The sequence below is a fragment of the Saccostrea cucullata genome, unplaced genomic scaffold (genome assembly GCF_032062105.1).
Source record: "Saccostrea cucullata isolate Sc308-1 unplaced genomic scaffold, CSIRO_AGI_Scuc_v1 ctg702, whole genome shotgun sequence".
Lineage (NCBI taxonomy): Eukaryota > Metazoa > Mollusca > Bivalvia > Ostreida > Ostreidae > Saccostrea > Saccostrea cuccullata.
Window position 1 is genome coordinate 93,826 of NW_026920084.1, and position 22,923 is coordinate 116,748.

The window sequence follows — 22,923 nt, forward strand, 5'->3', positions numbered from 1 at the left end:
TTTTTTCTAAATCATACTGTAGAATATCCTAATGCATGACTATGTTTTAAATTTCAAAGCATTTCGTCAAAAATCAAAGGAGATATAGCCATTTAAAGTTTCAGCCAATCAGATTGCAGCACACGTGCATGCGCGTGATTTCTTGAAATTTTTTGTATATCAAATTGCAGGATGTCCTAATGCATGACTATGTTTTAAATTTCAAAGCATTTCGTCAAAAAACAAAGGAGATATAGCCATTTAAAGTTTCAGCCAATCAGATTGCAGCGCACGTGCATGCGCGTGATTTCATGAAATTTTTCCATATTATATTGTAGGATATCCTAATTCATGGCAATTTTAAAAATTTCAAAGCATTTCGTCGGAAAACAAAAGAGATATTGAGATTTTTGTTTCAGCCAATCAGAGCAAGGCGCACGTGCATGCGCGTGAGTTCGTGCTAATTTGACAGTGTCATATTATTAACACTATTTATATATCCTGATGTAATGAGTTTCAAAGCATTTCATCAAAAAATGTAAAAGTTATAGCTATATTAAGTATATCAGTCAATTCACTCATTTCACGCGCACGCACGTGCAGGCGCATGCGCGCAAAATGACCTTCGTTCCGCACACCTACACTACACACCTATTAACCCTAAAAAGGTTTTAGCTCAGTTGGGTGAACAGTTTCTGAGAACACTCGCGGACAAAAAAGTACCGGAGAACAAATAAGAAAAAAAATAATAATAATAAGAAACAGAGTAAAAACAATATGTTCCCAAACTCCGTTTGGGGAACATAATAATAATAAGAAACAGAGTAAAAACAATATGTTCCCCAACTTCGTTTGGGGAACATAATAATAAGAAACAGAGTAAAAACAATATGTTCCCCAACTTCGTTTGGGGAACATAATTACAGCCTTTTAACAGTTAAGATTTTTTTTTTCGGACCAGCCCCTCGCTTGGTTTATTCGGCCTCATCCAAATGACCGGTCTTCACGTTCTATAGTGGGATTTGATCCCGTGACCAAGGACGCACTCCCTGTTCCGCAGTTTGGAAGGAAACGCTCTTACCACGCAGGGAAATTGTCTGTTTGGAGAAATCAAACCGCGAATAACAATCTTTTTTCAATATGAAGTGAAAATCTAACGGCATCACTGACAATTCTTTGAAAATGAAAACATTTCCCAATTGGGAAAATGATAAATTGTCTTGAATTTGTTGACTCTAATTATGTGCAAGAATAAAGATGCTCTGTATTCTCATATTTGACAGAGGAGTATTGCAAAATATATTACGTGTTGAAGGGTCCCGAAATCATTTTTATTGGTGTCAGATCTTATGCAATAAATGACAGGAAGTCGTTCTCAATTTATGTTTTCCCGACAGAGGATCCACAGATCTTATTCTCGCGTGAGTTTTTGCGAAGCAAATCAAGAAAATATCTCTCATTTTCTCCCTCGCTACTACACTCTGCATGTCAAATCTCTATTGTGAAAAAAAATTCAATAAATGAATGATACCACCGATCAGAAATTGGCTATCATATGTGGATTTTCAAAGGATGGATCACGTAACGGCCAACTTCTAATTCTCATTTGGTTATTATCTTAACTTGCATGGACAATACAATTTATGTTTACGCCTACAAGTTTTGTATTATAATGCATTCAAAGCAGAGGTAATCCATTTTCTTTTTTCAGCATTTTTATGAAATACCGGTACTCTATTCTGCTTTATGGTGAAGAAATGTATGTTTATGTACTTGACAAGTACATGTATTCCATTAACAAACTAAAATGAATATCATAATGTTTCTGAAATATTATATCCTTTGGTTATCGGTCATAATTCAATACAAAAATTAGAACATTATGTTTTAGCTTATGTAAATACCGTAAGCTATTAGCATCGATGTGAACACCAAAAATCATTATTTTTGCTACATACATTTTCTCCTTAACATCGATGATAGTGACTGCGAGCAAGGACACTTCCAGTAGGATTCAAGCATGAAGTGATAAACCTTGATAAGTATATAAATTTTTGCTTGAGAGGATTCCAATTAAATGTTTCCACGCGGTAGCTTGTGGTTAATCCAGTATCATGAAAAGAGAAAAAAAGTCAATGCTAAACATGAGGATATTAAAACAATTTTTAGAAGTTACGTAAGAAGCCTTTCATTCTACGTGAAGGTTACATAAGTATACCAGTCATCAAAAAATGATTTAAAATCTTATAAAGAACACCAACATTTTTAAAAGTGGTTATAAGGCCTACAAGTTGGGGATTGGCTGTCAAAATTCCCATGGGTACCAATTGCGCCCCGTTATACACATTCATAATTTTGTATTTATATGAAGCAAAAAATATATTATTAAAATTATGAGAGTAAGAAAATACGCTGTTGCCTTCAACTTGACAATTAGAAATATCGATGGCATATTATCAATTAACAATATTTACTTTCATTCATATACCGACTCGTATCTCAGTGAACTTGAAATATAAAACTCTGTCTAAAACAACTCTTTTCTCTGTGGATTTATTACTACAGCAAAATAGATTTATTACTACAGCAAAATGTTATAATGGTAACCCAACGACAAAATTTACGATAAACGTGATGACATTTACTTTTCTGTTTTCAACATTCCGTTATTTATGTAACTACTTACCCCTTATCACCTTTGTGTGGGGTTTATGTTTCCAAATTGATTCAATACGCGAGAGAATGCTCTACTTTCGATCTAATAAGAAGCAAACTATGAACAAACAAGCTATTGAAACAAGGATATCAATAACTTTCGTTTAAAGACATTATTTCGACAAGTTCTATAGTCTATACAATGATTAAGTCATTGTTTTACACAATAAAATGTCTGCGGATTGTTCCGATTGCTCCCTCATGACAAGGGGCACGCGGTTGCCGGTTGTAACTTGTCAACAGGGGAAGCTTACTCCTTTATGACACCTGATCCCACCTCTGATGTTTTTAGCGGTCCTTGTTTGCTGCTCTGCTCGCGTTTTGTATTCTTTCAATTAATTTTTGAGCCTGAGGTTGATAGTCTATCCATATTTCACTGAGCACCATAAAATTTGAATGCCTAAATTTTAAAACCTTTTTACGTCAATAACTTATCATGCTAATGAGTATTACTCTAGTCAAGATTTATTCTTCATTAAGTAACATAGGAGCCACTAACTGGAAAATATTTACTAATCAAGAACTGTTTTCGCCATTTAAAGCTTTCTTAATCATGAAACGTATGAAGTAATCATTCGTGGGATCATTTGAATGTTCCTTTTAAACTCTTTATAATTTATTTTGTCACAAATTGATAGGTCCTTGACATTTAAAAAATGAACATCAGTCATAAGAATTTTTGGAACAGGATTCCCACACTGTTCAATTCTACATTAGAAAACAAGATTTGAGCGAGATATTCATATAACCGTAATTTATATATATGTCTGCCAAACAGTTCTGACAAGCATGTGAAATTACAATATGCTCGAACAATCAACCCCTTAAAAGCTAGTTCCTCTCTTCCGAGTACCCAGTGTTCTTCTCAATATTGGCTCTTTGTTAAATCCTGATTACCCCTAACCGTATCAACTCTCCCCGGCCTACTCTAGAATGTTTATGTTGTGTAAGACAATTAAAAACGTCCAAACCGAATCATTTGACAATTCAGTGGCTTGTGTAAATATTTACCAAAGATGCCATTAAACAGGATCCTAATGGCTCTATAGAGCGTGCCGGGGGGACCTTGTGCACTATCTGTCACAGTCATTTATCTTTACAACCCTCATGCGACCACCCTGAGTACGTCACCAGTAAACTCAGAAAGGACTCAATAGGGTATCCTAAAAGGCTCGTATAAAGCAAATCTTTGCATAAAGTAATATAGTGACCCCATTGCAGTACTGCTTCTGCATGTTCAATGTTTATCAGCAATTTTAAGGTGCACTGTGTTATCAACTAAAATAAGTATAAGATGACGCCTTAAGCTGTCAACTTTGGGAATGTCTTCAACAATACACATTTATTTTAATAAAAAGATTTTTACTTTTAAAATTAATTTTTCATTTCTTTTTCGCGTCAGCAACAGTTGATAGACATTGAGAGACAGACATTGATCAAATGTATTTAAGCGGATAGCCTTTCTTTTTGATAAATATAAATGTAAACAAAATAAATGAGGGATCTGGTAAATTTTAAACACCAACCATAACATTTTGTACAGTGGTTAGAGGTGCGGGGGAGAAATTTAGCGTCCCTGCCTACTGTAAGTGCTCGACCAATCGTGTAGGACTTAAAGCCTCCCGCTCACAGGAACTAAGGATCAATATTACCGCAGAATACATAAAGTCTGGACAGCAACTGTCAGTCAATGAGCAGGTACTATAGTATATTATTGGAGTTATCAGCGCGCATTCCGTTATCAAACAAAAATACCAAAGTGTGAATGGGGATCAACGTGTTAGATTGCAACCTTTTTATATCGATACACGGCTGACCTAGGTGTGAGAGAACCGATATACAACCTTCACAATGGGTTAAATTAGTGGTATGCTGATAGCTTTACGGGGGAGACGTCCAGGTGTTAAATCTCTGTGTTCCATACCATTTCATTTCTTAATTATGAATAGTGTTGGTTTTAAATGATATGAGATGGAACGTTTACAATTTGCAAGGAATCATATATCCATACCACTGGTGATGAATGTTCTTTGCCAAAATTTTCAGCACAGACATTTTTTGCAAAATTCAAGTCATGGATTTTATCAATTAATTCAAGTGAGAACACAAATGATTTCTCAGTACCGGAGCAGGATATGAGCGGATATGCTGGGTGTTATGGCATCAAAAACCATCAGGAAAATTCGAAGAAAGTCGTGGTGCACCTTCGTTTCTGCAGTGTGCTCTCTTGTCGTACTGTGTCTCTTTAGTATCAATAATCAACTTTTGTCTTTTGAAACTTGGGATTCCAAAAAAATTCCCTCCACTAAATTTTACTCAATGCCTCTGGAAATGGGACATCATTACAGAAACTTACAAAATGTCATACATTATGGTAATGTAAGTCAAATCCAATCTGGGGTGATCAGCGAAGGAACATCATTCAAAAAAGTGTTCACAAACGAAGAGGCAAGGGGGAATACATTGACAGAGGAAGAAAAAGTCTCCGGAAAAACAGACAAACTATCATTAAAGGACAAGGAAAAGGAGAGAAAACGTCGCCTTCCTCAAGCTATAATTATAGGAGTGAAAAAGGGCGGAACCCGTGCCTTGTTGGAATTTCTACGTGTCCACCCAGACGTTAGGGCTACTGGTCCAGAGCCGCACTTCTTTGATAAACACTATCACAAAGGGCTTGATTGGTACAGGTACGCACTGTTTGCATTTGTTATATCACTTCTTACAGAGCATTTTCAAACCTTGGTCAAAATGATTTTTTAATATCTGTTGAAAGTTAAGCTATAAACCTCGCTTAAAGTCTTTATGTTTTATTGAGGTCTTTAGTCCATAATCCCAAGAATAAATAAAGTTCCTTTGACCAAAAGCGAAATTGCTCTTTTCACAGCTATTTGAAACTAGGTTAGTGTAGAAATCGGTGCTAGAACCATTTAACACACACACACACACTCAAGGACAATAAATTAATTTTGGGCCATATCCTATTTCAAGTTCAAATTATTTTATACGGAAAAAGAATAAATCAAAGAGATGGGTGTAAGAAAGCAATTTATTCCTTTCCTTACCATACCTACTATTAATTACTTTCTTGCAAAGTTGAAGAGACAATTTTTTATAACAATGTCTGTGTTTTTACCACCATTTAGCCACTACCCTGGTAAGTTTAAGGTTGGCCGACATGCCAGTTCTGTTTGTGGAGAACAATAAAAGTTAAATGAAGTCATTTGGATGAATGAATTTGAAAGCAAAAGGGAGTGAAAATTCGTATTAACATAGGATTGACAAAACCAGACTGGTTCAACTAAAAATTCTGATACCTGTCGACGTTGTCCTCTGTCGGTGATATTACTTTCTTGTTTTTTCACATTCCTCGTTAAATATGCTCCTTTTCCGTAAAAGCAACCCAGAAAGTTAAAGTTCTTTACTGAAAAACGAGGTCAATCCTTCTTAAGGTTATCTCCCGAAAGACAACTACACATCCACATAGACAAAGCAAACATTGTTATAGTAACTTCGAATTACAAGTACATGTAGTAAATCCCTATGTTTTTTCTTCTTCTATTAATTTAAATAAAAATCATTCCCTTCAACAATTATTGGAACATACAAATTGTGAGACTTTTTTGCCAGAGTCAGTTAAGGTACATGTGTACATCAATTATTGACGTATAAGAGAGCATGAAAATCTCTTCCCTCTGTGCATCTTTCTGATACAAGAATGCAGATGGCCACTTAATAAAGATCCAAGAAATTGTAATTCGATCTTCTTTGTTGATTACCTTTTGTGTAAAAACCATATATTGTCACCATCTTCTCATTTTCCTCCAGCGGAAATGATTTATCTGTCTCTTACATGTATAATTACCATGTCTGAAATGAAAGCTTAAGGCTTATATATCCATATAAAAATTGGTTATACCATAGAGGGTTTTTTTTAATACTCAAAAACTATATAGAGGATATTCAGTTTTGTAGCTGGATAAAAAATATTTCATGAGCAGGGCAGATATTTTTGGTATTTTCACGGTGCGCAACACGAGTGAATACATTTTTTTTTAAAATCCTGTCTCACGATGAAATAAATTACATACATTTTTGCTAATAAATAACATTTTCTCTGATCTTTTCTTTGCCTTTTCGTTAGAAATTGTCATAGACTGTGACATCATTATTGAGTGTTTGAAAAGTCATAGCTTAGCGATAGCGAGACTGAAACTTTGTCAACTGAATTTGAACAATATATATTCTGAGAAACTTTACAGTTTGAGTCTATGTCAGAGAGGTTTATTTTCTCTATCTCGTAATGGGTATGGATAAACCCTTTTCCCAAAATATGCAGGGTCAATGCGACTCAGGCGAACGCTGTGGCTAACGGGACTCCTATTCGTCTTCCCTCCTTTTGAATTAAAACATTGCATTCCCTCCCCCTCTTTTGGTTAAAATAGACTCGAGCTGATAAATTCGGAAACTAATCAAGAGGTGTCACACAACAAGTTGATTAGGATGCAATCTATATTTGGTGTTATATACGTTTGCATCTGTCGAAAAAAAATTGTCGGCAACAGTCAGTCGAGACAAATTATATGAACTGTGTATGGCTACATGACATACATTTACTGAAATATCAAATTCTTCAGGCCTTTTTTGTGCTTAAAATTGGCTTGGTTTAGTTTTTTTATGTAGCAACTTTGGAATTATTAGTTGACATTTTCCATAATCTGACATCACATTGTAAATTTTTATATGATTTCTTTTATACCTGATATACTTAGTAAATCACTCATATACTTAGTATTTGGTAAATATAGCTTTCTGAGTCTTTTCTCTAATAAATTGAAAACTATCAATTCCTTTGTTACCTTTAAAAGATGTTTTCATTCAACGGTTGTTTGTTTGATGTTGACCTTCTTCTAACTTAAAAGCAAGCTTTACAGCAGGCTTTAAATAGATTTCTGTTTCTCATTCTGCAGGATTAAGAACATACACTAAATATACAACAGGGACACTTGCATTAGAAATGAATACCCAGTAAAACCCTTTGATTGTCTGGAGGATTCTCCAAGCAATTACTTGTTTTAATAAAATGATACACAATTGGTCTTTGAAGACACACATGCTTCCATTAGTGCTAACCTTTCTTGTGATCTTTCGAGAGGAAAATGCATTTGGTAGCATCCAGTGTTTAAATTAGGAGTAGTCTCGAGTAGAAGATGCTCTAATGATACGAAACGCAACACATTCAAGCTTTCATGTGTTGATGTCAATATATATCTGTAATCTTCAGCACTCTAGATCTGAAACTTATAAATCAGAAGAAACGAAAGGCTTTTAAATCCGTGAAACCTCTTGGAAATTACGTAAAGTAGCAAAAATCATGTTACTTGTAGCTCTTTTTGATTCTTTAACATTAAACAAATTGTTTTTCTACATTTTCAGAATGCTTATGCCAGAAACGATGCCAAACCAGCTCACAATAGAGAAAACCCCGAGTTATTTCGTTACAAAGGAGGTGCCGTCAAGGATTTTCAGAATGTCTAATTCAACCAAGCTTTTAATAGTGGTCAGGGACCCGGTGACCCGTGCCATTTCAGACTACACCCAAATTCTTAGCAAACATGGTGGGAAAATCAAGTCATTTCAAAGTTCTGCTTTCTTGAATAACGACACTACAAAAATTAATACGTCATGGATTGTGATAAGAATTGGTTTATATGTCAAGCATCTAGAGAACTGGTTATCTGTGTTTCCTTTGAAACAGATTCATTTTGTTCACGGTGAGAACTTAGTGACGAATCCGGGGGAGGAAATGAGGAAAGTACAAAAATTTTTAGGATTAAAACAATTCATAACAGAGCAGCATTTTATAATGAATAAAAGTCGAGGATTTCCGTGTATCAAGAAGAAAATAACCAACAAAAGGGGACACTGCTTGGACGACACTAAAGGGCGTAAACACCCACAACTGCCAGAAGAGGTCACATCCTCTCTCAGACGTTTTTATCGTCCATATAATGAAAAATTTTACCAAGTCACAAATATAAATTTTAACTGGACGTAACATTTGATATGCCATTTCATGTTTTTTTCTGATACTGAAATTTCCCATTTATTTCATCGACAACCATGTACCGATTCCAAGTGGAACACATAAAGTCGATATAAGGATGTGTTGTAACAGTGTAAAGAACGATATTTGTCTAACGGGTTAGTACGTGTTGTCCTTGAAAATAATCTCTATAAACTTGCAAGCTTCTTTCGATTAATTTGATCTAAATGTTAGAAAAAAAAGCATTTCAGTTGATAAAAGATAACGGTATTTAATTTCAAAAATTGAATCCAGGTGCAGTTGTATTTATTTGAAATAAGAAAGCATAAATGATAATTATTACATAATCATACATTTTTTTTATTTACAGGCAATGGATGTAATTGAACGTGAAAAGAAAGCGTGTTCTGGCCATGTATGTTTCATGCCAACAGACACGGAGTGATGCTTTCAACAAATTTACAGACCGGAAATGAACCAATGAATGAAAATAACAAGCCTCATGTTTGATTTGAGTAATAGATATGTTCTTGAGGCATTTGAACAAAAAATCAATTGGGAATTTTGATTTTGTTATTTTGGAAGTGAAAAGTGTTTTTAATAAAATGACCAGCATTTTTTTAAAACTCCCTTTTACTTGTTTGTTAGTAGGGAGTTTGATTGGCTATTATATTACTTCGATCTACAAAATCAGTTTGTATAGAAATTTCCCTTGCATTTGAGAACGTTTTTAAAACCTAACTGTGGTTTGACATTGCTAAAATCTGTAAAATTCAATAAAAAGATAGTTTGCACTACACATTTCTTAAGGGAAATATCTGTTTTTGAAAATATCTGTTTAAGTAGGATATTTACCACAAAATTAAAGTTGAAGTAAAAAATGTTTAGGCTTAGGGTTGTTCTATTTATTTTTGAATTTTCGTTATTAAAGATAATTCCCTTTAAATGAAGCTTAATGAATGCTTTTACTAACTAAACGACATGGAATTCGATTCTTTTTCTTACTTTATAATTTTTTTTAATATCTAATGAATGTTGTTTTAACCATTTGTGTGATAATTATTAAAACCATTGAATATAGGTCGTCTTTGAAGAGACACGAATAGTGCATGTTTCGCGATACTACTTTGATACACACTTTCACAGGTACTTGTGGACAGGACCCCCCCCCCCCTCCCAATATACACCCCTGGTCAAAATATTTTTTTTTCTTTTTTTCTCAAGAATTATGTTTCTAGTACTTATTTACAATGTATTCCATATGAAAAACCCAAAAAATAACATAGATTTAACGATTTACGAAAAAAGTCATACCAGGGTATTATAAAATAGAGAAGGTAAGTCACTTCGGGTTGTTAATTCGGACCCCTCTTGAATATCGGGCCTAAAATATCATATACCTATTACATGTCACCAAAATGTCTAGTCATGCCTTAATTCGGTAGAGGTTTTTGTCGTAAATCGTGCCATTTTATCAACCAAACATTATTCTGTTATCCCTTTATTAACCGTCAAACGCCAAAAATCCAGAAATGTCAAAGCAGAAATTACGGAAGTGACGAAAAAACGACACCTCGTAGTAATTTACTACAGGAACGATAACTCCACTTCTGTACTCGGAGAGTTCCGAATGTAATAGAACCAAAGGAAAGAGCCGAAATTTGCGAAAAAAAGTACGGGAAATAAAAATGGACGACGATCAACGAAGAGCATTTGAATTGGCAACTTCTGGACATAACTTGATAATTACTGGACAAGCCGGGACAGGAAAAACTTTTCTTGTCAAACAAATTGTAAGGTATTTAAGACAACTGAAGAAAAATGTTGCTATTGTATGTTCTACCGGTATCGCCGCGACTCATTATGGTGAATTAAGGGCACAGACATTGCATAAATGGGCCGGGATAGAGGATGGCAGACACTTGAACGAAGAAATAATACACTTAGTAAAGACTGATGAAAGGTTCAATGTTGCTAAGAAAAATATTGAAAATGCCGAAATACTAATTATTGATGAAATTTCCATGATTAGCGCAAAAATCCTACATCAAGTTCAGTTACTTTGTAAAAATGTCAGAAATTCAAAACTCATCTTTGGCAATATCCAGGTGATACTTGTGGGAGACTTTTATCAACTCCCACCTATTTCAAACGAACTTTTTGGAGATCTTGGAAATCATTGCTATAGATTACCTTGGTTTGAAAATTATTTCCCACACAAAATTAACTTAAATATTATCCACAGACAGGAAGATCAGCTCTTGATTCAATGTATTAATGAACTTGAAATTGGAAATCTCTCAGAAGATTGTGTTGCATTTCTTCTTTCTCTTGATAGACCAATACAAAATGAGAAATCATGTGTACACTTATTTGCTAGAAATTTAGATGTAGACTTGTATAATTACAACAAATTGCAAGCACTTCAAGGGGAGTTAAAGGTGTACAAAGCTGAGGATGAGGGCTCTCAACACTATCTCAACAAATTTCTGGCCCCTAAGAATCTAGGATTAAAACTTGGTTGTCCTGTTATGCTGATTAAAAATTTAAGTGACACATTAGTGAATGGACTTTGTGGAACTGTGACAAATTTATGTAATGATTCTGTAGATGTGAAATTTATGGAAAATCATAGTACACCAATTACAGTGTCCATTTCAAGAGAAATTTTCACAATATTTGACCCTGTGGATAAAATTGTTTTGGCGAAAAGAGTACAAATGCCCTTAAAAGTAGGATTTGCTATGACAATACACAAATCCCAGGGAATGACCTTGAAAAATTTAGTTATTGATTGCACAAATTGTATCCAGCCTGGGCAACTTGGAGTTGCCATAGGCAGAGCAGTATCTGTTCAGGGTTTGAAAGTAATAAACTTCCATAAAAATCTATGCAAAAAACATCCAGGTCATGTATACAATTTTTACGACAGTTTTTCAATTGGCATTGTGAAATGTGATCTAAGTTGTTGCAGGGATAATGTTGACATTAGTACTCTGACAGCAGATACTGGTCATAAATCTGAAGACACTGATGATGCTATCGAGTCAAAAGTTTTGAATGAGGATTCAGAATTTTCTGATTCAGAGATTGAAGAATTAGAATTCATAGACAATATTCTTAGTGATCCTGGTCAAAATGCACTTCCTGATCAGTTTTCACAATCAAAACTCATTTTGGACTCTGCAGTGCAGAAATATTCTGACACACCAGTAGAAACAATTATTTTCAGTTTCAGGGATGCAATCTGCAAAAGTTATAAATATTTTGATGACTGGTTTCATGAGCAATTTTCAATAATGGAAGACATAGGACTGAATACTTTTCCTGAAGGGGAAATGTCTTTTTCTCAGAAGCATAGAAATGATTATTTTATTAGATTCAACAAGTATCTTAACTCAGATGATTATGAAAAAAGTGCAAAAACCTTGCTTAATTATTATGAGCAAAATTCTGAAGGGCCAGCATTTCAGCTTTTAACTGCAGTTATGTTTCAGATAGAGAAAGAATTTTTTCTTCAGCTTTCTTCCTATCTTCAGTTATCTGCCCCTGAGCCTGTAAAAAAGCTAACTGTTCAGTCTGACCTGGAAATGGACTCTGCAGGAAAAGGGAAATTAAGGTACATAAGTGGATACATATTAGCCAAATTGAAACATACTTTGTCAAAAAAAATCAGAAATATATTATTCACCAAAGGTAAAGAAACAGAGTTGTCAAGATTTCAATCACAAATGGAAATTCTCAATTCATTGTGTACTTCATTTGATCATTTAAATGCTACAGCAGTAGAGCCGGAGACCCTACTTGAAGTTAAACACAGACAAAATGACAGAGAGAGTCTCACTAATGTGTCTGATTTGACCTTTAGTTTTTTCCAAAAACTTGAATTACTATGCCGTGAAAAACTTACTCATGATAAGCTAGTTGATGATAGAAAATATTTATTCAGTTCTATTAAGGGAGAAATACTCGATAGTTCTTATATTTTTGACACATGGATTCAGTGTGTTGCGAAGTCGAGAAATCAATTGAATGAAAATCAAACTGAAGATATTTCTGATCTTTTGTCTTCAATGGTCATGACCTGTGATAGTTACACAGAGATTTTCCAAGCAGTTGTCTCTTTATTCCTCAAAGTAAATTTAAGTCAGTTTCGAAGAGATTTCTTAACATTTTTGAAAAAAGAGAAGAGTGTCGCACTGCGTAAAAAGGTCATGAAAAGGTCAAAAACAGTTGTGAAAACTTTCAACATGAAATTTTTCTCAGAAGATGACTCTAGCAATAAAGAAGTTTCATTATTAAGGTTAAAATCTGAACTTTTACAAAATGAAAAATTCTTTACTGAACATTCATTTACCAAAAAGGATTTGATCTCAATATGTCAGCATTTTAATTTGAAAGCTACTATGAAGCAAAAGAAGGATGATATCATAAAAGTGCTTGTCGATGGAATTCTAGAAAATGTTCATGCATCCAATCAATCTGTACTTGACACTGAACAGGCAGGACCTAGTAACTCTCAACCTTCGTATGCTGATCTGACTCCCGCTGGCTCTGTATCATCTGGACCTGGCCTTTCACCACAACCTAGAGAAAGAGGTAAGAGAACATCAAGCAAAGGAAAAGGTAAAGGGAAGGGCAAAGGAAAGAAAAGAAAAACATCTGCTGACAGAGATTTGAACATGACAGAGGAAGATCTTACTAGGTATGTCATCTGGTCTGAAATTTATTAACTCCAAATTTAGGTGCAGAAAATATTTAAATGTTTCTAATGTTAATTTTAATGTTAATTCAGTGGATTTTCCATATGAAAATTCTGTTTTTTGTAATGTCATAATTTTACAGAGAAAAACCATTGGAAAAAATATTTAACATTTTCTCAAGAATAGTAAATGCATGATTAGTATTTGTTGTGGAAGCATCTCTCTGGTAGTTTATATTCAAGTTTTCTCAAAATAGGGTGGGACCAACAGAAGTGTCAGATCAAAGTTGCACATAGGAGCTGGAGAGAAATCCTGATTAAGAATTAATAGCAAGACCAGTGAGTCAGGTGAGGATTGTAGCCCATGGACCTCATGTTATAATTCATGTGAGAAATACTAGTACTGTATACACAAAAGAGGCCAAGTCTTCTGTGACAGTATTACATTGATAGGTTGGCCATTATCTATATCAAAAATTAAAAAATATCTGCAAATTCATTACTTAGATAAGTTTCTATTTACACTGTATATGTTTCTATGATGTACCTAAAATTTGTCTATAAATACTTTTTATGATTGATTGTGAAATACATGTATAATAATGTACTTTATATTATTTCAGAAACCTTTTAGTATGCCATATCTTTCCTTCTGAGCTTCTTTTTGGATGTTGTTCTGGCAATTCAGCACCTCCCGAGGCTCCCCCAGTGTTTGATTTCCTCGATACAGAGGCGTGTCCTAGAATAACAGAATTCATTGTGTTGCAGTATCCTAGGTAGGTAGGATTGGTATTAGCCCCATTATGTAGTGTCCTCTGTTGACAAAAAACATTTTCTATAACATCACTGTTTGTTCTTGATGGAATAATGGAGGCATTTGATTTTTTCAGTTTGTAAAGACAGAGCTCCTCAAAACCAAGCACAGATGATATAATGTCTTGTCTAGTCTGGTGTGAAATTAAATGCTTTTCTTTATTTTTTATTGTTTTGTTGTTTTTTATGCTATTCTCCCACTGTACGAACCAATCCATTGCATCATGATTTTCTTTCAAACGATCATCACTTACATCAGTGACAGGTCTAGTATCTCTGAAGTTTTTAATGAGGACACTAGTACATTTTAGGAGTTTAACTGTCACATCCAGTTGTGACCCTTCTGAACCAAGACTATCTTGATAAAGTTCCATGAGATGTAGCATATTCCCATCTAGTACATCCTCAGCTAAGTGATTCCTCATTTTGGCCTCAGGTGTCATAAACAAGTGTTCTTGGGATAATTTATGGTGTACTGGAAATGCATGAGATGATATGTCCCATATATAAGCTTTCCTAAAATGATTCCACTCAATGTACTTATCACCGAGCATTAAATGTCTCTTGCAGCTAGCATCAGTACCACTTTTCAATATGTTATTGCGAATTTTTTTTATCACATGGGAGATGTCCATTATGAAAAAAATTTGGGGGTTATCTAGACAATATATGTTTTTGAATGAGCAGGTTACTGGGTTCATTGTGCTAAATTCTGGTAGTAAAAGATTGAATAAGTCTCTGTTGGACTGAGCCCCATCGGTACTTATATACTGTATTTTAAAACCAAAACTTGATAACATATTCACGGATTCCCAAAGCAACAAGTAAAGTTCATGTCCTGAGGCTGTAGTTGAGGGAAAATGGGCAAATGGGAATCTGAACCCTGTAAACCCCAAAAACAGGAGTTGGAGGGCATGTGTTGCTAAAGGTAACTGTCTTTTACTTGACGAGATCTGGTTAAAAACAATGGACTCAGGAGTGCATTCTGAGAATCCAATTAATTGAATTTCACCATCTTTTTTCTTGAATTGTAGATCTGATTGAACAGACATTTCGTCAAATATTAGGCCGCCCTCTAACCCCTCTGGTGGAATTTTCTTCAGCTGGGCTTCATTCCTCATCCAATGAAGCACTTCTTTAGAGAATCCTGCCTCTTGATGAACTTCATTTTTAACTCTTTGTAGGAGTTTTTGAGAGGGAAGAACCAAAAACTTGCTATTTCTTAAATCTGTGTAACCACGAGGGCTTCTACACCACAAATTTAAACATAACCGAACTACATCCCTATTCCACCTTCTCCCATTGGGATGTCTATCAAGTGCTATTTTTTGTGACTTTAAAAATGTTTTCATTTTGTTAGTACAATCAGGAAAAATTTTGCTCAACAGTTCAGACATGTCTTTATTGTCTGCTTCACACAATGTAACTGTATTATGCAAATCATCACTTTCCACACAGAGTTCACTTGGATTGCGTCTGCAATTATTTGTATTTTTGAAGAATGATTTTTTTTCAACGTTTGATTCAGACTGTTCTTCATTTTTATCAGATTGATATTTAGTTGATCTCTGGAGTTTTTTACAAAAGGTACAGATAAATGACATATTTGTTGCAGCTTGAATTGGTAAAACATTTATACAGTTTTTTGAGCGGAAGCAAATACTGCTGAAATTTTCATCACCAACTTTGGACAAGTGCTCTTCAAAAAAGGTAGTTTTCTTTTTATTTTCCCCAATTTTCTCAGCCCCTTTGCAAAAAGAAAGGTGTCTTATAATTTGGAATATTGTGCTGAAACTGTAATGTTCATTTTGTTCATTGATGCCAAGACTTGCTGGTTTAATAGTTCTTCCACGAATATTCATATGCCAAATTTTATCACTTTTCAGAGAAATTTCAATCATTACTTTGTTATTGTTTATTATGTCACCAGTAAAATGACCTAATTTAATACAGTCTGCAGTCTTTGAAAGCAAAAAAAAATCTTCTGGGATAATTGAACTTATTTCACTGAAAGGAACATCAGACAGTGGGGATTTTCTCCACGAGATTCCCAAATATCTCTTTGTCAATTTTGACCAGTCATCTTTTGAGCGAACTTGTATTATTGTGACATTTTCAAATAACCTCTTTATTATATTTCCTACTGCAAGACCAGTCACTGTAGCCTTGAATTTTGTTATAATGTCCTGTAAATCAACGTATTCAGTGCCTGTGGAAGCTTCAAAATTTTCTAGTAACCAGATGTATAAAGAAGAAATATTTTTTTCACTCATTTTGAATACCTTTGCTTAATTTCATCTCTTTCCTTATTTTTTGCGCTTTAAAACAACCGCCGAAATATTTCCCGTACTTTTTTTCGCAAATTTCGGCTCTTTCCGTTGGTTCTATTACATTCGGAACTCTCCGAGTACAGAAGTGGAGTTATCGTTCCTGTAGTAAATTACTACGAGGTGTCGTTTTTTCGTCACTTCCGTAATTTCTGCTTTGACATTTCTGGATTTTTGGCGTTTGACGGTTAATAAAGGGATAACAGAATAATGTTTGGTTGATAAAATGGCACGATTTACGACAAAAACCTCTACCGAATTAAGGCATGACTAGACATTTTGGTGACATGTAATAGGTATATGATATTTTAGGCCCGATATTCAAGAGGGGTCCGAATTAACAACCCGAAGTGACTTACCTTCTCTATTTTATAATACCCTGGTATGACTTTTTTCGTAAATCGTTAAATCTATGTTATTTTTTGGGTTTTTCATATGGAATACATTGTAAATAAGTACTAGAAACATAATTCTTGAGAAAAAAAGAAAAAAAAATATTTTGACCAGGGGTGTATATTGGGAGGGGGGGGGGGGGTCCTGTCCACAAGTACCTGTGACACACTTTAAATGCTTTACATCAAAGTCCAAATTCTACTTGCAGAGTTACGTAGCATCAGCGTTAATATGCAGTCTTTCATCATAAATATTTGATCTAGATATGCAAACAATTACATAATCCACGTAAATTGGATGGTCACTTGAAGTGGGTTTTACGAGATGGAGTGATTGTTGAGAACTCTTCATATATTCCTTTCAAAAGACATCTCTCTTTGAATATTCTAACATTTCAAGTAAATATTGTCAATATTTCATAAGTTGCTGGATTAATATTTGAAAAGATTTCTATAAGCCCTCTCATAACACTCTCAGCAGGTTGCCCCTTAATGATAAAAGTAAATTACCTCAGATCGAAATGAGAACCCTACGCTACCAATACATTTGTTGACATAAATGGCTTTCTCTTGTCAATAAGGATCCATTATTCTAATAGAAAAAAATTACTACGTTAGACTTTTTTCCCCCCAAGATTCATCATATATATAATTTTGGGATCGGTGTTAGGTCAGCTTTAATATAATTTTTCTTTGCCCTCCTCCGACTCAGGATTAATGTTTGGGGTCGGTAGTTTTTCCTTAGAAAACATCATTGTTGAAATTTTAAATGCATAAATATAGTTTCCAAAATGTTCATAAAATTTTGACTCGAGCCATTTTAACCAGCCGGTTGGAGATAGCAACAGTAGCAAAACATTTCTTTAAAGGTGGTCTTACTAATGAAATTATGGTAACATCATATTACGGTTTATCTACATATTTTGGAAGCAGAAATCCAAGCAGTTTGTATGACGTCCCTTAGAGAAAATTTTCAATCAAACTGAGAAGCCGGTTCAGGACTGCAAATCTAGACCTGCACTCGGTACTTCCGATGAGGGGTCATTTTCAATCGCTCCCACCATAGGCACTTAGGAGCTGGAAACCCCACCTCCTACTTTTCATACCCCGCTTGGAAAGGAGGAGGGTATAAAGTGATCTGGATGCCTATTATAGGGATCACTATTATAGTGACCCTCCCAAAAACATTATGACTTTATTATACCATTATACCTTCGATTTACGTCGCTGCTTTTCTGTCGCTCATTTCGGGTATTATTGTATTTTATGCTTTTTTGTCGTGTTAGAAATGGTATCCGCTATTATACCATACATGTATAATCTATTATAATAATCCTATTTCTAGGCAAGCGTATGTTCTTTGAAAGATATTTTCATGAACGATCTCCAACATTGACGTCGGAATGAGAATTAAAAGCTGGTTTCGCACCGTTGAAAGGTTAATAAAAAAAAAAGTATACCAAGAATAGTTGTGAAATACATCCAATTTTATAGGATATCATTCTGGAAGCGGGAGAAAGCTAAAAATACAAGAAAAAATATCAAAATTGAGCGACAAAAAGAGCCGCGGTGTAAATCGAAGGTTTTTACAAGGTTTTGGATCTGTAGCTCTCTGCTTTATTTGTCCGAGTTTTCTCAAGCTACAGTTTTGCAGCTATAGTCCCCTTTCTCATCCTTGTCGCAAAGTAACTTAGTATACGAAGCATAACAGGGACAGCCTGGGGAACCAAAGAAATAGGCTATCACGCTCCAATCGCATCATCTCCAAAGGCGGATCTATGGTCGGCGCGCCGGGCGTGCCCCCCCCCCTCCCCCGTTTGAATTTTTTTTGTATAAAAATTCATATGTCCATTATCCTAAAATCAAGGAAAAAATATTTTATTTCTAAGAATTTTACAGTTGACCCCCACCTGGGCCTTGCCCTAGACCCACTTGGGGCTTCAGTGCAGCCCCCTCCCTGAATCCTTTATCCCCCGCTACGAAATTCCTGGATCCGCCACTGATGTCGGGCCTTTCCGTCAGATGTCGTTTTCCCGACCACTGACGGAAAGGCCCGAGATGATGCGATTGGTCCGCTTCCCCAGTGGTGACGTCATGACGTTGCCAAGGATGCGGAATGTGCTGACGTATTAGTCCTCTGTTTTCGCAACCAGTTCATAGTTACGTCTTCATCTGTAGAGAGCGGGCGTGTTTTTAGTCAAGCAAGGAAAAAGTCTGATTTAACAATGAAAAGAAAGGTTTCAACGACGGATTTCGACACTGTGGATTTATTACGGGTACATGCCATCATCTGTTATATTAAATTATTATATACTAATATCCAACGATTAGGAGACGACCATTTGATTCGGGAATGGGGGGGGGGGGGCTGGCAAAAAAAAAATTCCGAGTCAGATTTTTTTTTCGTGTCGTTGAAGGAGATATTATTTATTTCCAAGAAGATTAAATACAGATTATTTATATACACTGTACACTGAATAAAATCTTACCAACAAATTATTTTTCTTCTTTCCAAAATCTGCCCCCCCCCTTCAGAATCAAATGTCGTTCCCTTAACGATTTTGTACAGTCTAGACGGGATTGCAAATTATTGCATGATTAATATCTTAATTTTATAATCGAATCAAATGGAGTAAGGGGGCGGTTTATGATGGTGTTTAACTGACTGTTCTAGCCTATATATAAGTTCGTAATAAAACCCTATAGAACAAAAATTCTTAACCTCTAACTACTCAAGATGTGTAGCACTTGATTTTTTTTTTATCAGTTAGAGGTAGGCTGGCTACTTACTAATAATAATTCAGGAGCTCTTGCAAGGATGTAGACCCTTTTCCTATGACACATTTTGTCTAGGAGTTATTCCCCCTAGCCGCCATATTGTGGGGCAACATTCCCAGATCCCTTCATTATTCAACCAAGTTCAACTTGTTATACTGGTTACTGAGGTAAAGATAATGCTATTTTTCTTATGAATATACGTTTGTTAAAGCCTCTATTAATTCATAATTATAAGATTGGAAACATTTCCCCCCATATATTTCTTGCATGCGCATTTAAAATTGGTTGCTCAAAGAGGTAAATTCACTACTTTGCCCTACAAGAGTAAGGGGAATAATAGGCAAAATATGTCACAGGAAAAGGGTGTATAACCTGCAAAGTGAAAATAATATTTTCATTAGTAGTTTACGATATCATTGTATTTCAAGATAGAACGTTTTTGAGGATTTATTTTTCTATGAATTAATTTTTTAAGAGAAAGGGTATAACTTTATAGAGAAAACTATGAATTGGGTGGCAACTGATATTTTTTTTTAACTTTGCTGTTTATAATTTCAGCCAGCAAAAAGGCGCAGACTAGACGACGATAATCAAACGGATGGGCCTGGTGCTGCTGCACCCTGTCACCAAAATCAGGCCGCAGACAGTCATTTGATACTGGCCAAAAATGTCGTGTCATCTACTCAACATGACTCCAGAGAGAAAGAAATACTCCATGTTGCTCAAATGGAAGACAAGCAGACACCTAATGCTAACTTACAAAGTGAAACTGACAGAGTAGAGAACACCAATGTGCCTGTGGACGACCAGAAAGAACAGCCCTCACAAATCAACAGATTTTTGCTGTGGCTTCTAAATATATACCCCAGCAAACAACGAGTAGTACTGAAACCGCCACCAATACCACAACAAAATGAGCTGAATAAACCAAGCCTCAGTAATAATGGGGTAGGTATACAGATTTTTTTTCAACTTTGTCTAAAGTCTATCATTTCGTTTTATTTATTTTCAAAATTGCTATAACTTGCTATTTCTCTCAAAAATAAAGCTTTCGTTATCTGAATTTGCAGGAAGGAGCAACAAAAGTATGCGAGGACTTTCCTGGCTCGTCTTCTGGTCTGACAATACTGGCCCAGACTGCATTATCAGCTGATTACCTTTCCAGTAACAGTTACCCAACAAAAAGTGCAGAAACTGACACAAAGACAATCACCGAAGGAGTGAGAAGTCAGCCCTCCAAACTTGACCGACTTTTGTCTTATCTTATGCCTTCTGGTTATCCTTCTGAGACAGGACCAGGGTCATCAACCAAATCAGTCTGTCACAGGGAGGCGGATAAACCGAGCGGCAGTTCTCAGGTGAGTATTATACTAGTAGTCACGTGTAATCATATTACTAGTATTTTGTTAGTTACATTAATGAAATATTACAGCGGTATAAATATGTGACATTTCTTTCAAATCTAGCCAAGTCATAAAGGAATGCAGGTAATTATGATATATTTTTCATGCTTTCATTATCTGTTTTCAGTCAAACACCTCTGAAAGTACAAAAAAACGTAGAAAGGGCGTGCCACATAAGCGACCTTCCTCGTCCTCTCAGACCGCCTCGACTGAGGGCGTACCAAACAAAAAGGTCAAACTGAGTGATAAAAGTAGTTCCATCAAAAAGGCGAAAGAAAAAGTTAAAATCAAGCCACCTCAGTCACTTATTGGGCAATACAGGAGGAAATCTGAGGTGCCTAGGGTAAGTCTTTTGATGTAAATTTCTACTGTATACAAGTTTGGACAAGGACTAAAACCTCTCTCTTTCTCTCTCTTTCTCTCTCTACACATTTCCTGATTTTTCTCTTTCTGTGTCGTTCTTTAGCGACAGCCTTTCTACAACTCTCTGATCGCCAACTGGAGGAACCAGTTGGATGAATGGGTAAGACTCTATACAGAGAAAAATTAACATCTTTTTTTTTAATTAATACTACAATTACATATCTTTGATTTCTTTCCTTTACTCTGTCTTTCATACATTATTGGTTCTTACAATACAAAAAGAGCAAGTATGTTAAAAATCAAGCCAATCACCTATAAAAAGTAAAAAAAAAAATTAAAGATGGGATTTTTCTATGAATAACACTTTTTTTCAGAATGAAAAGAATCGAGAAATTGATTCCAAAGATGCTCACAAAATGAAGTACCCCTCTCATCTGGTGAGTCATATACCACCTGAACGTTTTTTTTAAATAGTGGGATTTTTAAAAATTATATTTTTTTATCCATAGGTTAATTAACTTTAAATTTTAAATTTAATTAATTTAAATAAATTCTTTATTTCAGCATGAGTGGTTAGAGAGAGTCAAATTTAACCACACTCGCAAATGGCAGACGCTCAAGTATTCAGAACCAAAATGGACAGCATGGCAATTAGCACAAACCAACGGTTCTCCCAAACGTGCTTAAGTGAGTGCATTCTAAGTCTGGATGACAGTAATTATACATGGACGTGGGCATTAAAAATTCTAATGAAAGGAATCAATTTTTATTATATGGCTGCTATAGTTTAATTTTTTTCATATATTTTATTTTCCTTTTTTCAGATTTGACATGTCGATGGCGGCCCCAAACTTTCCTTCCGCCACATAAAACTGTGCAATATATTTATGAACTTTGGTGCAATCATCACTGTGCCTGTCTGCAGGGCTAACAGTCACGTGTTATTTTTTTTTTTTACGAGCACATATTTTTTATTTTACTACTGATTCTCATGATCATGATGGCACCGAAGAATGAGATGATTTTTTTGGCTTTGCGTTTTGTTTGTTTTTAATCACACATCCGTCCTTTTTATCATGAATTCAATTTATACATTTGTTGAGAACTGTTTTATAAATAAAACTTTATGCCTTTTAGAAAAGAGTTCTTTCTTACAGGATTTTTTGTAACTATCTAACAACGAATGCAGAACCTTTGCATGAATTGATAAAACTTGACCAGTACAAGTCCACGAACTTTTTGATAACTGTCCTCAGTGGTCCTTCCAGAGCTTAAACGCGCCCCCTGGTGTCCCATCCAGACTTAATGAAAACCAGGACTATGTATCCAACAATTTAACTTGAAGAATTTCATGCGTTATTTATATGCCTTCTTTACGTTTACCGATTCAAAGAGCATAATCCATAAT

At 35.1% G+C, this 22,923-nt stretch overlaps 2 protein-coding genes and 1 long non-coding RNA gene across 4 annotated transcripts; all 3 read left to right on the forward strand.

The window, feature by feature from the left end:
• The first annotated feature begins 4,263 nt into the window (after nt 1-4,263).
• Nucleotides 4,264-8,879, forward strand: LOC134243090 (heparan sulfate glucosamine 3-O-sulfotransferase 6-like). The gene is made up of 2 exons (XM_062725311.1): nt 4,264-5,381; nt 8,128-8,879. The coding sequence occupies exons 1-2, from the start codon at nt 4,840-4,842 to the stop codon at nt 8,747-8,749; spliced, it is 1,164 nt and encodes a 387-aa protein (XP_062581295.1). The 5' UTR covers nt 4,264-4,839; the 3' UTR covers nt 8,750-8,879.
• Nucleotides 8,880-13,365: 4,486 nt separating this feature from the next.
• On the forward strand, nt 13,366-14,298 carry LOC134242968 (uncharacterized). The gene is made up of 3 exons (XR_009986949.1): nt 13,366-13,442; nt 13,697-13,787; nt 14,063-14,298. It is a non-coding gene; the product is annotated as an uncharacterized LOC134242968 (long non-coding RNA).
• Nucleotides 14,299-19,182: 4,884 nt separating this feature from the next.
• On the forward strand, nt 19,183-22,631 carry LOC134242975 (uncharacterized). Of its 2 annotated transcripts, XM_062725191.1 has the most exons (8): nt 19,183-19,247; nt 20,308-20,697; nt 20,820-21,107; nt 21,280-21,495; nt 21,619-21,675; nt 21,890-21,952; nt 22,080-22,202; nt 22,340-22,631. In XM_062725191.1, exons 1-7 carry the CDS (start codon nt 19,197-19,199, stop codon nt 22,200-22,202), a joined length of 1,188 nt encoding a protein of 395 aa, XP_062581175.1. In that variant the 5' UTR covers nt 19,183-19,196; the 3' UTR covers nt 22,340-22,631. The 2 variants fall into 2 exon arrangements, with proteins under 2 accessions (XP_062581175.1, XP_062581178.1); XM_062725194.1 differs by lacking the exon at nt 21,619-21,675.
• Nucleotides 22,632-22,923: the final 292 nt, after the last annotated feature.

What these genes read in the sequence shown, in the direction of transcription:
- LOC134243090 (XM_062725311.1), top strand. Translation starts at nt 4,840, where the DNA reads ATGCTGGGTGTTATGGCATCAAAAACCATCAGGAAAATTCGAAGAAAG. An exon ending in AAAGGGCTTGATTGGTACAG is followed by an intron (nt 5,382 to 8,127) that starts GTACGCACTGTT and finishes CTACATTTTCAG; the next exon opens with AATGCTTATGCCAGAAACGA.
- LOC134242975 (XM_062725191.1), top strand. Translation starts at nt 19,197, where the DNA reads ATGAAAAGAAAGGTTTCAACGACGGATTTCGACACTGTGGATTTATTA. An exon ending in CAAGCCTCAGTAATAATGGG is followed by an intron (nt 20,698 to 20,819) that starts GTAGGTATACAG and finishes CTGAATTTGCAG; the next exon opens with GAAGGAGCAACAAAAGTATG. An exon ending in GGAAATCTGAGGTGCCTAGG is followed by an intron (nt 21,496 to 21,618) that starts GTAAGTCTTTTG and finishes GTCGTTCTTTAG; the next exon opens with CGACAGCCTTTCTACAACTC.